This window comes from Gorilla gorilla, chromosome 12, assembly GCF_029281585.2.
Source record: "Gorilla gorilla gorilla isolate KB3781 chromosome 12, NHGRI_mGorGor1-v2.1_pri, whole genome shotgun sequence".
Lineage (NCBI taxonomy): Eukaryota > Metazoa > Chordata > Mammalia > Primates > Hominidae > Gorilla > Gorilla gorilla.
In genome coordinates, this window is record NC_073236.2 from 40,031,566 (window position 1) to 40,047,314 (window position 15,749).

Genomic DNA, 15,749 nt, shown 5'->3' on the forward strand with positions numbered 1-15,749 from the left:
CTGCCTTACAGAAGTTAATGAGCAGGACTCAGGCAGATTCATAATTCTCCTTAGAAGCCATTTGGGATGGCTTCCACTTTGGGGTCATTCCACATAGGCCAATGCAGAGCATGCAGTAACTGCTCAAATGGGATTTGGAAAGGAATAATAATTCATTTAGACGTTCAACTTGGAATAGACTTAAGCAGACACTCCTGGTGATCAAGGACTTAGATGCCACAAAATCAGGCTCAAAGACTTTCAAGCCACTTCCTAGTGTGATGTCACATTCCTTCCTACGCTCCACTGGGGAAGGCAGGTTTGCCCCGCCCACGGTGGCGGGGAAATACCTAGGCATGGAAGTGGCATGACAGGGCTCGTGTCCCTGTCATATTTTCCACTCTCCACGAGGTCCTGCACGCTTCAATCCTGCAGGCAGGTAGACACCGGGCCGGGAGTCTGGCTGAGCCAGGCATGGGTGGGGCCCTGACAGTAGGAGAGGTGTGCAGGAAAAGACGTGGCAACAATGTGTGCCACCGCAGGCCAGGTATCAGGCCCCCCAGGCGGGCCCCCGACCGGCTAGGTGACCATGGGGGAGCCGACTCCGTCTCTGGGTCGAGAAGTGGAGCTCGCGGCTATTTTCAGCTCCAGCGGCTCCCTGCCTTCCTTTCTCCTTTCCCACTGGCCCTTGCCAGGTAGGCCTGCCCTGGCTGCTCCCCAGTGAGCGGGTGTTTGGGGTTTCTGTTTAGACCGCCAGGCTCGGGTGGATCCCAAGGACACAGGCGCACAGGGGAGGCTCCGTGCGCCGCGAGCGGGGTTGGGGTCCCACGTCTGGAACCCAGGCCGCAGGCTGCGCTGGGGGCGCCCTGGCCCTCACGGGGGCTCTGGACACCAGCCTGCTTCGCTGTCAGGTGGCAGAAGCAGCTCCCACGCGGTCCCCACCGCCGCCGCCGCCTACTCCTCGCCCATCCTCCTCTGCGGCGGGGCGAGCTCCCTGCCCTAGGATCCTGGTCGGGCGCCCAGACGAAGGAGACAGGGGAAGGGCAGTCTTTGGGGAAACGTGGGGCCAAAGTCGGAGGGCTCCCCAGGAAAAAGGGAAGGTCAGCGGCCTGGGCGGTTGTCTTTGAGATTCCGAGGTCGCCCACGCCGGCGCCTCGGGCCCGCCCTACTGCGTCCTCCCCTCCCACCCTCTTCTCCCTTCCTTGCAGCCCGGTTTGGGGATGTGGTCCTTGCTGCTCTGCGGGTTGTCCATCGCCCTTCCACTGTCTGTCACAGCAGGTACGTTCGTGTGTCCTCCGTTCCCAGAGGCTGCCCTAGTTCACAGGCTCCTGGCCTGTCATTGGGAGCCCCCGGGGATCGCGTCAGCCCGAGCGCGGCTCCTTATGCTCCCCAGACCGCCAGGCGGAGTTCCGCGGAAGAGGAAACAGCGAACCAGCTCCACGTGCTCAGATGCTCAGCCCTGAATGTCGCCTTTGAGCTTGGAGGTGACTTCGGGGAGGGGAAGGAGTTAGGCAAATTCCAAGTGAAGACTTGAGTAAAAATGCTCAAATGGAATTACTACAGGCTATTTTTATAAGATAAAGCGTTATTTTATGACACAAGGTGAAAGCAAGGAAACCGTCAATAGAACAAATTTCTTCCAAGAAATTTGGTATGGCCGGGCGCAGTGGCTCATGCCTGTAATCCCAGTACTTTGGAAGGCCAAGGCGGGCGGATTACGAGGTCAGGAGATCGAGACAATCCTGGCTAACACGGTGAAACCCCGTCTCTACTAAAAATACAAAAAAAAATTAGCTGGGCATGGTGGCGGGCTCCTGTAGTCCCAGCTACTCAAGAGGCTGAGGCAGGAGAATGGCGTGAACCCGGGAGGCGGAGCTTGCAGTGAGCGGAGATTGAGCCTCTGCACTCCAGCCTGGGCGACAGAGAGAGACTCCGTCTCAAAAAAAAAAAAAAAAAAAAAAAAAAAAAGGAAATTTGGTAGAAATGAACTTTAAAAGTGAACCAAATTTTTTTTCTTAAACAATCGTTTTGGGATGAAATACCTTTTACTCAAGACAGAGTAAAATAACTGGGTGGCAGAGCAGAAACAGAAAAGACAAGAAGGGTTGCTTTACTCTGTAGATGAGTACAGAGTAAAGAACTCTGTGGATGAAAAGAACTAAAGGTCGTAGAACGGAAGAGAAAGAGGGAAATCACTCCCGATGGGGAAGAGGTTTGTGAGGAGGGAACGGAGTAAATTCTGTTTTATGGATACATTTAAAGAACTTGGAATTATACTTTAGAATCAGCAGGCTATTTTTAGGAAACTTCCAGACTCAAGAAACTCCCAAATAAAATTTCAAATTGGCTGGAAAATTGAAGAGGCATTTAAAACAACTAACAGTAAATAAAACTGAAGTTTTCTTTCATGGATAATTGTTTTGTTTTGTTTTCCTTTCCCTAGATGGATGCAAGGACATTTTTATGAAAAATGAGATGCTTTCAGCAAGCCAGCCTTTTGCTTTTAATTGTACATTCCCTCCCATAACATCTGGGGAAGTCAGTGTAACATGGTATAAAAATTCTAGCAAAATCCCAGTGTCCAAAATCATACAGTCTAGAATTCACCAGGACGAGACTTGGATTTTGTTTCTCCCCATGGAATGGGGGGACTCTGGAGTCTACCAATGTGTTATAAAGTAAGTTCCTAATTTAAAATAGAACTAACTCATGTGTGTGTATGTATAAATTATTTTAGGAAAACTCTTAACGAACATAGAAAACTCGAGAAGAATTATGTTGTTGTATGTTTTTATAATTGTTACAATTTCCAGTGAACACATTTTTAAACAGAACAGATTTGTAAATCATTTTTGGAACCTGATATGCATCTTTCCCTATGGAAATGGCACCTCAGACCAGACCCACTCACAAAGTGTGTTTGTCCCAGTATTATTGCTGCCATCTTTCTTTCTTGTTTTCTTTTCCTTTATTTTTTTATTTTTTTTTTTATTTTTTGAGATGGAGTCTCGCTCCGTCACCAGGCTGGAGTGCAGTGGCGGCGATCTCGGCTCACTGCAACCTCCGCCTCCCTGGTTCAAGTGATTCTCCTGCCTCAGCTTCCGAAGTAGCTGGGATTATAGGCGCTTGGCTATATCCGAAGTAGCTGGGATTATAGGCGCAAGCCACCATGCTTGGCTAATTTTTTGTATTTTTAGTAGAGATGGGGTTTCACCGTGTTAGCTAGGATGATCTCGAGCTACTGAACTCGTGATCCGCCCCTCTTGGCCTCCCAAAGTGCTGGGATTACAGGCCTGAGCCACCTAGCCCGGCCGCTGCCATCTTTCTTGAAATGCCAAAAGTTTTTGTGGGAAATGGCACATCCAGATAGGAATGAGCCTCCTATGAGCCCTTTTCACAAGGAATCTGCTTAAGGCAGGGAGTAAGCATCGAGTATGTTCCAGACCTCGCCGGAGAACCTGTGCTAAGAAATATGAATAACACAGGCCTGCTGGTGACTGTGGTCAACTGGAAACACATGCCCCTCAAAGGTAGCTGTCTATTCAGGTCAAGCTATCTTCTCACTTTTCAAGGGAATATGGAAATCGGAATTTGTGTGTGCAACGTTTTATAATTTGTAAAGCTTTGTGGGGCCTGAATAAAACACATCTGTAGAACAAATCTAGCCTGAGGGCCTAATTTCGTGACTTTCCCACACTGGCTTGCATGACCTTAACAAATTACTTGATCTCTCTGAGCCTTGGTTTTTTCTGTAAAATGGAAGTAATGCTGGCCTGATAGGCTTGAGGTGCAAATTAACTGAGATCAGGTGTGAAGTAGGTACTCCATTCTCTTGCTCTTGTTTTGATTCCGCGATATTTGCCAGCCCCTTTCTGTGTCCCAGCAAGGCCCCTGTCCCACTCTGATTGCTGCTAGATTCCTCATTTCTAAACACCAGACAGACTAAATGCACAAAATTGAGTGGTTCACAAGTGGAAGTGGTCGTTAGCTCTGCCTGGCTCCTTTCCACAGATTTAGTTGCTAATAAACCGCTCAGGGCACGTGGAGGTCTGCTGTCCTATTTTAGCCTAGGCTGTGAATTATTAACTAGTAGCCTAGGCTGTGAATTGTTAACTAGACTTGAAGATCATACATCACATAAATGAATCTGGATGTCGAAGCTAGATTTAAACTATTTAAATCTGGGAGCTGTGAAATGAGGAAAAAATAATCTTTGATAGAAATTGACGAAGATATTATCTGCCATGAAAGAAAATGAACATGAATTCTCCAAGACTTTTATTATTAACATCCAGATAGGATACGTGTTTAGGAAACTGTATATTTTTACTTTTTGCTTTGAAATAATTTTAAATTTAAATAAATTTTGCAGGAATAGTATCAAGAACTTCCTTCTACCCTTTATCTAGATTCCTCATTTTTAAGAATATATTTTTACATTTATCTTATAATTTTCTCTTTCACAATATATATGATATAAATTATAAACAATATTTTTCTCCTAAACCATTTTTTAAACCATTTCAGTTTAAAAAACTGAATACTGTCTTAGCCCTTAATCATCATACCCTCTTAGCCCTTAATATTTCAATGTATATTTCCTATCAACAGTGTATATTTCCTTTCAACGTATATTTATTTATTTCTTACATAATCATAGTATAGTTATCAAATTCAGGAAACTTAACCATCATATAATACCTTAATCTATAATCTATATTCTAATCTTATCAATGGTCTCATTGAAGAACTTTTATAATGTTTTTCTTTCTTTTCCAGTACAGTTACCAATCTGGGATCATGCATTGCATTTGGTTGCCATGAATATTTAATTTCTTTTAATCTGGAACAGTTCCTCAGTCTTTGTTTTTCATGGTACTGACATTTTTAAGAACTATAAGCAATTATTTTGTATTATCTCCTTCATTGGGGTTTGTCAGGTATTTCTTCATGAGTAGGTTCAGCTATTTTGGCTGGAATGCTAGGTGAGTGCTTTGTGTCCTCTTGAGAATATTACTCAGAGGCACATGGCGTCCACTTGCCCCTAGTTGGTGATGTCCATTTTGATCACTCAGTTAAGGTGTTGTCCAGTTCCTCCACTGTATGAATACCATTTGTCCTTTTGTGATGAATCATTTGTGGATGCTTAGTGCTTTGTTAGAGGCAGAGGGTTTGCACAGTGCTGTGAAAATGATTTGAAAACATTTGAAAATGAGTAGAATTATTTGATTTTGTGATTTGTTTTAAAGAGTTTATGAGGTCTCAATCTGTCTTACAGGGGTAGAGACAGCTGTCATAGAATACATGTAAACCTAACTGTTTTTGAAAAACATTGGTGTGACACTTCCATAAGTGGTTTACCAAATTTATCAGATGAGTACAAGCAAATATTACATCTTGGAAAAGATGATAGTCTCACATGTCATCTGCACTTCCCGAAGAGTTGTGTTTTGGGTCCAATAAAGTGGTATAAGGTAAAAAAGAATTTTCTTATTGATATTTTTCCTCCTTTTCTTTAAAACCCACTGTTTTTTATAGGTTAAGTTGTATTTTTTAAGGCAGAATTGGTAAAGAAAGTTGTGTGCCTAAGATAGATTAGTTAGCTAGCAGTCATTGATAACGTTACCTTCCTAATTACTGTTTTTAAACATTTTTGGTTATTATAGCTTTGTAAGATTTTATTATTTGGATTCACCACCTTCCTCCAGTTATTCTTATTTTTCAGGCTATTCTTTATTTTTCTAACATTAATTATATTTGTTTAAATGCATACTATGTGCACATGGTTCAATAATCACAAATTCTAAGAGGTCACCCCCTGGAAAACCTCTTTCCTGCTACCATTCCATATTTGCTCTGGGCTCATCACACCTTCCTCAACTGTGGCTACCATGATTAGTGCCCTGTGATTATTCTTGTATAATGCTATACTAGCAAATAAAAATATATAGTCTAGCTCTTTCTAGCCCTTCCTTTTTTGTGCTCATCTTTCTGCACTTTGTGTTTTCATCTTCAAAAGTTCTCTTTTCTTGATGATCCTGGCATATGTTGACATAGAAGGTAACTCTTGGCATGGAGGAGCACAGGCTAGTTATTTGAGATTGGAATTAGTTTTTCCTGCTTGTTAACCCTTGCCAGCACACCCCTCTGGGTCATGAGTTTTCTTTATGGGAAGATTTTCATCTATTGATTCAATTTCTTTAATGGTGAAAGAATTACACAAATGTCTTACTTTCTCTTGTGTGAGTTTGGTAAGATTTTGTGTCTTAGGAAGTTTCTCATTTCATTAAAGGTTTCATATATTCTGGAAAATTGTTTAGCAGCTCTTCTCTTTTAATGTCTGCAGACATCAAAACCTTCAAAGTAAGGTTCACCTTCAGTCATTATTCATTCTCTCTTACACACACACACACACATGCACACACACACACACACTTACATGATTAGTTTCATCAGAGACTTGTCAGTTCTAGTACTCTTTTCAAAAGCTAACTTTTGACTTTGTTGATCCTTTCTGTTATATGTTTCATGTTCATTTAGGTTGTTTAGTTTCCCTCTTTTACAAGAAATGTGGAAGCGAGTGTCCTTATACCTGTCTTTTAAGGCACGTTTGCCAGTGAATGCATTTCTTTAAGATTACTAGCCCTAGAATTGCTCATTTGTAGGGCATGCAGATGAACAAAGTATTCAGCTTTGTTGATGTTACACAAATTGCTTCACAGAATTTTGTATCAGTTTATACTTTTGCCAGGAGTATTTTATTTTACTTTATTTTATGACAGAGTCTCACTCTGTTGTCCAGGCTGGAGTGCAGTGGTGTGATCATGGCTCACTGCAGCCTAACTCCTGGGCTCAAGTGGAAGCCCAGGTAATTTTTTAAATTTTTTGTGGTGACAGAATCTTGCTATGATGCCCAGACTGGTCTCGAACTCCTGGCCTCAAGTGGTCCTCAGGCCTTGGCCTCCCAAAGTGGTGGGATTATAGGCATGAACCACCATGCATGGCTCACCAGGAGTATTCTAGATTTCCTACAACCTTGTGTTGAACTTTGTATTATAAGCCTTTAATTTTTAAAATCAATTTGGTAGGTATAAAATGTACCTTTTTATTTTATTTTGCTTTTCCTTAATTATTAGTGAGATTGACCACTTTTTTCAGTTTATTGGCCATTTCTGGATCCTCTTCTGAACTGCCCACTCATATCTTTTGGTATATTTCTTATTTTACTTTTCATGCCATTTTCTTGTGACTTATAGGAGATTTTATATATTTATATATCCTGGGTATGATTGTTTGCAATGCATTAAAAAAACCCTTTTCATTGAAGTATAGCATATACATATAAAATGCAGAAATCATAAGTGGACAAACTTGTTGGATTATCAGAAAGTGAACATATCTTTTAATTACCATTTCCCATGAAAGTTAAGAAAGAAAACATTACTAGCACCTCCGAAGGCCCACCTCTTCCATCTTGCAAAAACTATGCCTCCCTAGTCCCCCAAATAACCACTTCCCTGATTTATGCTGTCATAGATTGGATTTACCAGTTTTTGAATTTTATTTAATTTGAATAAAATCATATGTAGTATTTATGTCTAGCTTCCTTGGCTCAAGAGCAAACCAGTGGGAATCATCTGTGCTGTTTCATGTGGCTATATTTCATCCATTTTCATTGCTGTGTACTATTTCATTATTATTATTGTTAGACTCTTGAGTCATTTCCAACTTCTGGGTCTTAGAATCAAAGCTGGTATGAACACTTTCCTCACTTATGAATGCAATTTTGTGGGACATATTACATGAGAGTGAAATAGTTGGGTCATAAGGGTATGTAGAAAATGCCAAACCATTTTCCAAATTGGTGCCAATTTACAGTTCCAGCAGCAGTGTATAAGAGTTATTTATGCCCCTATACCTGACAACACATGGTACTATTAGTCTTTTTAATTTTTGCTATTTGGATAAATGAGTAATTGTGTCTCATTTCAGCTTTAATTAACACTTCCCTGATAACTGATAATGTTGATCTTCTTTAAATTTTCTTATTGGCACTTGGATGTCTGTGTGTGTGTGTGTAATTTTTTTCTTTGAGTGCTTGCTTGTGAAAAATTTTTTTGAGACAAGCTCTTGCTCTGTTGCCCCGGCTGGAGTGCGGTAGTGCAATCATAGTTCACTGTAACCTTGAACCCCTGGGCTCAAGTGACCCTTCTGCCTCAGCCTCCTGAGTGGCTGCGGGTTACCTTGTCCAGGAGGTATCATTTTTTTTTCTGTGAAAAGCCAAATAATAAATATTTTAGGCATTGTAGGCCGGATGGTCTCTGTTTCACCCACTCAACTCTGTTTTGGAAGCACAAAAACAGTTGTAGACAATGTAGAAATAAAGGAATGTGGTTGTGTTTCAATAACATTTTATTTACAAAAACAGGTGGTTAGCCACATTTGGCCCGTTGTGTGGTTTGCTAGCCTCTTGTCTATTTCTCATTGATTTGTAGTAGTTCTTTATAGATCTGGATATCAGTAATTGTTACAATGTGTCCTTCTAAGCAATGGCTAGCCTTTCTACTCTGGTAATGAGGTCTCAGACTTCCTAGTTTTAATGCAGTCTGATGTATTGATTTTCCTTTGTGATTAGTACTTTCTGTGACTTGTTTAAGAATCTTTTTCCTACCCCTAAGTAAAAAGACCTTTTGTTCTATATTTTCTTCTTGAAGTTTCATTGTTTTTCTTTTTCCACTGATTTTTAAGTGTGTAGTGTTGGTAGGGTCAAATGTAATTTTTTTCTCTGTGGACTTATAGTTTACCTGTTCTTTTCACATTGCTTTGCATGCAACGTAAATCATATTGGTCTTTGTGTGTAGATCTGTTTCAGAACCCTCTGTAGCGTTCCCTTATTTTATTTCTTTCTTTCTCTTTCTTTCTTTCTTTCTTTCTTTCTTTCTTTCTTTCTTTCTTTCTTTCTTTCTTTCTTTCTTTCTTTTTTCTTTCTTTCTTTTTTCTTTCTTTCTTCCTTCTTTCCTTCCTTCCTTCTTTCTTTCTTTTTTTTTCTTTTTTCAGATGGAGTCTCAGTCTCTCTCCTAGGCTAGAGGGCAGTGGTGCCGTCTTGACTCATTGCAACCTCTGCCTCCTGGGTTCAAGCCATTCTCCTGCCTCAGCCTCCAGAGTAGTTGGGATTACAGGTGCACACCACTATGACTGGCTAATTTTTGGTATTTTTACTAGAGACAGGATTTCACCGTGTTGGCCAGGCTGTCTCAAACTACTGACCTCAGATGATCCACTTGTCTCAGTCTCCCAAAGTACTGGGATTACAGGTGTGAGCCAGCGCATCGGGCCCTTATCCTTGTTAATTATTATGGCATTAGATAAGTCTTAAGTTTTGTATAAGTCCTCTGCTTTTCCTTTTTCTGAAATGTTGCCTTGGCTATTCTAACTTCTGTTTCTGCAGCACTTGGAGATGGACTCAGGGTTATGACTAGCAATCCTAAGTGAGCATCAGATTTGATCCTCTGGATCTTTTAAAAATTCTGATGTTCAGCCTCACCCTCTGCTAACTGAAGCAGGTCACCCATGGGTGGCGCTTAGATGCCTTTATTTTAAAAACAACCCCTGGGCTTGCAAATGTAGGCAAAAGCTGAGGGTCAGCAGTGTAAGCAGGAGGGGTCACCTGATACTATACCACCTGCTCAGATTTGGTGATCCAGGTATGGCTGTTTTTGCCACTAACATGTGCTCAGACCTGGAATCACTCTTTGGGCCTCAGTGTTGTCATCTGTAAAACCAGAGGGTTGGAATCAATTCTGCAATATCTGGAGTCTGTGATCTTCTTGGTGCTGTGCCAAGGGATGTCATATGTCTTCAAAGAAGTTACAATTTATCAGAGGAAGCAGACAAGTAAACTAAGAATTTTATTACAGCATGAGGTGAACATAAAGAAAGCAAAACTAGAGCAGACCCTGGGAATGTCCATGGCTATGCTTCCTGGAAAAGGTGACTTTGAACTGTGCTTGAAGAGTGAACACAGTTAGCCTGGTGGGTACGGCAAGGAAGGTCAGTAATTAGAGGGAAGCAGCAGGTGCAAAGGCGTTGGGTGAGAAAGAGAATGGTGTTTGGGGGCCTTGGTTAGAGTTTAGGGCACATGTAGAAAGATGGTGCTAGAAAATAAACACCATTTATGCCAACCTAAAGCATTTCAACAGTGAATCCTACCATCAGGAGAATGGCATGAGCAAATTCACATTTGAGAAAAGTCCTTCTGTGGGGCTATAGTGAATACATTGGAAGGCCTTGAGAATGGTGGCATGCTGATCATTTGGACTATCCTAGAAATCAAGTTAAGAAGTGTGGTTCATTTCAGAAAGTTATAAAGTGGAACTGAAAAATTAGGGAAAAGGAGGAACTCATGTCTGAGGGCCCCTAATTTTTCTAATTGTAAGGAGATGTTATGGGGAAAATTTGAAAGAGTAATGTAAGTAAATAGATGGAGATGTAATGAATTTGTAGTGGTACCAAGACGCCTGTTTATGTGATTATCTCCTATAGTGCTCTGCTCTCTGGTTGAAGCCTTGTAGGAGAGGGATGAAGGGATCCATCAGAATGGGGTCTTTGCAGGTGAAGATGCTGGAAGGACGGAGGGCTGCAGAGTTGAGGTACTGGAAGGGAAGTGGTTGAAGTGATGGACACGTGAATCCAGGATGGACAGGAAAGGAAATGATACCTGAAAGAGCTTGGAAATTAGACAAAAGTAGAGAGGTCAGGTGGGCTAATTCCAGTTAAGATAGAAAAGTGAGTTGAATGGATAGAAAGTTCAGGTGGAAAAGTGTAATGCCCATGGTGAGTCTTTTTATCCTGTAGAGGCCATAAAACTAAAAAGTCACAAGAACAAAATGACCTTACCACCTTACATTTTGCTGAGTCACCTACTGCTAAGGCTCTGGATGGAATTCCATGTCTCCAGCTGGCTTTGCTGAAAGGTAAAGGTGAGGATGGAGGATCTTCCTGCTCTTTCTGCTGGAAAGCAAAGCCCTGGAGACACGGAAATTTCTCCAGCAGTATTGAAGCGTCCAGTCTCCAGTTCTGTGGGAGCTGAGTATTCCACTTTATTTGTTGGGGTGGCTCTTCCTGATGTGGCATTACTTGACACATTGGAGTTGCATAAGTGGCAACTCCTGGTCTCTGAATTGCAGGTGGTGTATTTCAGAGTTGATTCCCCACTTTCCAGATTGTGGTAGAGGTAGCGGCTCTCAGGGCAAGCTACTTCTGCAGTGTGGTTCTGGCCTCGATGCCACTTCCTGAGTACTTTCACAGATTTAGCAAAGCACCTAGTATCTTGTCTTGAATCCTTTTCTGCATAAAATATAGAATGATTTTTGTTTGCTAAATCCAGACAGAGATATGTGGCTTCATGGCCCTGTTTCAAAGATTAAATGATCTAATCTATCCACGAAGCATTTAGTTCAGCATGAGTACATAATAAGTACCTAATAAATAAATATTAGAGATTATTATTTAGTTACAATAAAGGAATGAATGAGCTGGAATAGGGAATCAGTCAGAAAGTAATATATTTAATTTTAAGAATTTGGAGATAGAGGTTCTGGATAATGGCAAATCCCTACGAAAATCCTGGCTTGTGTCTGGGAGAATTGAAAACTGAGAGAAGTCCCCAGGAAGTCTTTGAAATTGAAGAGCTTGCAGAGGACAAGGTTTGGGTATTAAGACATCTGTCTACACCTGGAAAAGTGGTAATGTCCCCAATTTTGTTTTTGTTTCAATCCCAAATTACTCCTCAGCACAGTGGTTTTGGGTCCCCATCACTGTGCTCAATCTGAACTTGCTGAAGTTACTTCGTGCTCTCCAGTTGCTAAATTGACATTCATTTTCAACCTGATTGTGGCATTCAACATTGCTGGGCACTCCCATCAGCTAGGAACTCCTTTCCCATTTTCTTCTAAGACGTATTCTTTGTCTCTGTTTATCTTTTTTATTTTTATTTTTTTCTGGTGCTTCCTTTGTAATCATCACTGAGTTCTTTTCCTCTATATTTGGGTCTTAGGATTTGAGGTTCTCCATGGTTTCAGCCGTGGTCATCTTCTGTGCTCGCTTTTGCTTACATTCAAGTGGGTGATTTATAGAACCATCCGTTTGGCTCTATATTCTCTGTATGGCTCCCAGTTCTCTTCCACTTGGACCTTTCTTCCAACCTCCAGATTTCTTTGTCCAACCGTCTAATGTACAGTCTCCTTAGACCCTCCCATCCCCACCACTCACCCCATGCACCATGGTTAGATCTATTTTTTAATCTTACCCTAAGTAGGATCATTTTCTTCATTTCTTTGCATTCCTTCTTCTTCCTAGTAACACCTTTGCTTACCTAAGACTGTAGAAGTCTGGCTCCCTCTGCATATTCCAAATTTGTCACTAAATTCTGTGGATTGGAACTGCTTAAAATAATTGTTTTTTGTTTTTTACTTGCTATCCCTACTTCCCTGCCTTAGTTTAGGTTCCATTTGGTCTCAGTTTGTGGAAATAAAATCTAAATGGTCTTTAGCATTGCACTATTTTAATCCTTTAAACTACACAGCAACTAAAGGATCTTTCTCAAAAGAAAATCTGATTGTCTTCTTCTCTTGCTCAGAAAGCTTCTGATGCTCGTCTCCTCTTCATGGTTTTCTGTGACAGGTCTCCTGACTGCCTCACCAGTTTTATCTCCATCACTATTCTGTACCCACTGCAACTTAGTAAGAATTCTCAAGGCTATTTTGTGTTTCTGAAATATTGTACATGCTGGGTCAGGAGTTTTCTTCATGATGCCTGGAATATATAAGGCATTCAAAAGTGGACGCTATTGTTCTTAACATTTTAATTTTAAATCTTGTTAGTGAGACATTACCCTAAAGATTTTAAATTTAAATCCAAGCTCATTGAGAGTTTAAACTTTGAAATAATGTTCCAGTGGATCAGAATAGAGACAGTCCAACTTATAGCAAAGCGACAGAATGGCCCTCAGCTGCAAGGCTGAACTTTAAGATGATTAAGATATGTATATCTTGAAAGAAAGAATGAACCCATCAGAAAGAGGGCTGCTCAGCCATGGAAGCACAGCAAGGGAGGCCCAGAGACTGTGCCTAGCCAGAGACTATCCAGGACAGCCTGTCCAGGGAAGAGGTTTATGAAGTGTGAGGACTAGACATTGTGCTTTGTTTGGGCTGAGTTCAGTGGCTTATGCCTGTAATCCTAGCACTTTGAGAGGCTGAGGTGGGCAGACTCTTTGAGCCCAGGTGTTCGAGACCAGCCTGGGCTTCATGGTGAAACCCCATCTGTACTAAAAAAACAAAAAATTGGGGTGTGGTGGCACGTACCTGTAGTCCCAGCTACTCGGGAGGCTGGAGTGGGAGGATCCCCCAAGCTCAGGAAGTGGGCGACAGAGCTAAGACCTTGTTCCAGCAAAAAAAAAAAAAAAAAAAAAAAAAAAAAGTGCTTGTCTGTATCCTAAAGGAGACATCACAATATCAGAGTCTGATCCCTTTATACATCTAACTCTGATTAGTAATTCCCATTTTGTTTGATAAGCAGTTGTCAGATTATGAGTTGGTTTCCCATATCAGGTATTTATAGGGAAATAATGTAAGCCTTCTAAGAAGTAGCATTTCACATTATAAATAAACCAATGCTTGTTTGGCATTAATTATTTACTGCATCCTGCTGGGCGGCTCTATTCATGCTGTTCCAGGGGTGGAGAATGAAGTGTGACTCTGAACCATGCCTAAGTGAGGAGAGAGCTTAACACTTGGGCAGGTAAATATTTATGTAATTAGGAGTTTGCATGTTGATTTTATCTTTTAGATTGTGCACTTCCTGAGGAGAGGGATTGCATCTTAGTCCTGCATGGCCAGGCCTGTCACAGTGCAGGCAAACTGCAGGAATTCAAATGTTTGAATGAACAAATGGACTCAATTAGCTAAGCAGTCACTCTGTGGACTGCAGCTTCTTGGAGGACAGGGAGCAGGTTTGGGAGAATTCAGAAGTTGGCCCAAGGGATGAAAGAACTGGTGATTAGCATGAGAATGTGAGCCTAGGACAGGACAGAGGAACAGTGAGGCTTGTGCTCTGGGTGGTTGCTGGGAGAGAAAGCATTCCTGAGACTCACTGGTCTTCTGGTTGGTTGGGTGTGAGGTTGTTGCCTTGTCCATGGAGGAGGCATGGGAAGCGGGAGAAGTGATGTGACATCTGCCCACCATAAACCTGGCCAGCTTCCTTTGATCACTGTTCAGACCTTCAAATTGGATGTTAGTGAAGAATTATTTTGGACTTCCATAAAGTCCAACGCTTGATAAGTGCAGAAAGTGTAATTGGGCCCGCAAGGCAGTGGGAGCAGTTGTTATTCACCTGGGTTTCCAGTCTTGGCAGAGGGTCTTTGGCCATTAAGCGGGAGTCCACTGGCAGACATGGGCCCCTGAAGGTGGAGGACATTCCTGCCTGTTCATGTCCTCCTGCGAAAAACTGACCCAGGCTCAGTGTTCCTCCATGAAGTCTTCCTTCCAACTCATGTAGGCCACTCTCCTCTCAAGTCCTACTAGACTTAGTGTTTGTATCATTCACTTCAGCCTGTAAAATATCCTTTGTCAAATCTGTGTATATCTATATACACAAACATGCACATATATATGTACACACACACACATATATACACATTATATACAGACTGGGCAGGGAATTCTGCTGCCTATCTATCCATCTATTATCAATCTATCATCTACCTATTTTTCTATTTACCTAGCTAGCTAGCTATCTGTTGTCTTCCAGTTAGACTGTAAATTACCTAAATTCTAGGGATCACACAGGTTTCTAAGTATTCATTGAATTGAATTTTGTTTTTATTTGTATTAGGACTGTAACGAGATTAAAGGGGAGCGGTTCACTGTTTTGGAAACCAGGCTTTCAGTGAGCAATGTCTCGGCAGAGGACAGAGGGAACTACGCATGTCAAGCCATACTGACACACTCAGGGAAGCAGTACGAGGTTTTAAATGGCATCACTGTGAGCATCAGTAAGTATGCTCACGTATGCCTGTCGCCTTGTATTCTCTTGGCTTTGTGTGAACTGGCTTCTGGCTTTGGGTTTTGGGCTTTGAGCAGGAGTGGTTCTAGGTCTTGGTTTCCCTGAAGGCTAGTAGGCTCTCAGACCTGCCACTGTTAGAATCAGAAGGTGGGAAGAGTGAGGCAGAAGGGCATGAGCAGCTTAGTTTCCTCTTCTGAACAACAGAACACTCAAAACTCTTGGTTGATTTGTGAAAATTAAATGAGATCATGGACATAGACTAGCTGCTGGGGTACCTGATGAAACACAAGTATCTAGACAATGGTAGATGTGATGAACATGACTGTCATTCACCTCAGCCTTCATTGTCGTGAATATTCCTGTGGGCCTTCCAGCTGAGGCCTCCCCTGCCTCAAGTGCCGCAGAGCTCAGAGTTCTGGACATGGTCCTGGGATATCCTGCTGCTCATGGACCTGTGTTCTCAGCCCAGAGCAGCCAGCTCTCTTGAACATATGCCTGGAGGTTTGAAAGTAGAACCTTAGGGGAAGAAGAAACCCTAAAAGTAAATTAGCTCAAGCCACTAATTTAATTTAATTTTTTGTGGGTACATAATAGGTATATATATTTATATATAGTATGTGCATATATTACATAATAATAGGTGTATTATATATATAATAATGGGTATATTATATATTAAACACATAATAGGTGTATATATTATGTAATAT

The 15,749-nt window shown here is 41.6% G+C and overlaps 1 protein-coding gene across 9 annotated transcripts in view; it reads left to right on the forward strand.

Annotated features, from left to right (window-relative positions):
- Positions 1–317: 317 nt before the first annotated feature.
- Positions 318–15,749, forward strand: part of IL1RL2 (interleukin 1 receptor like 2) — a 53,021-nt gene continuing 37,589 nt past the window's right edge. For 3 of the 9 annotated variants that reach the window (XM_004031524.5, XM_063695666.1, XM_055378372.2), the window contains exons 1-5: positions 343–674; positions 1,188–1,257; positions 2,423–2,657; positions 5,258–5,453; positions 14,869–15,028. In XM_004031524.5, the coding sequence (XP_004031572.3) occupies positions 1,200–1,257; positions 2,423–2,657; positions 5,258–5,453; positions 14,869–15,028 (649 nt within the window). In that variant the 5' untranslated portion in view covers positions 343–674; positions 1,188–1,199. Of the gene's footprint in view, positions 675–698; positions 1,258–2,422; positions 2,658–5,257; positions 5,454–14,868; positions 15,029–15,749 lie in introns of those variants that run through there. The other 6 variants (XM_063695669.1, XM_063695665.1, XM_063695668.1 and 3 more) reach the window with 3 other exon arrangements.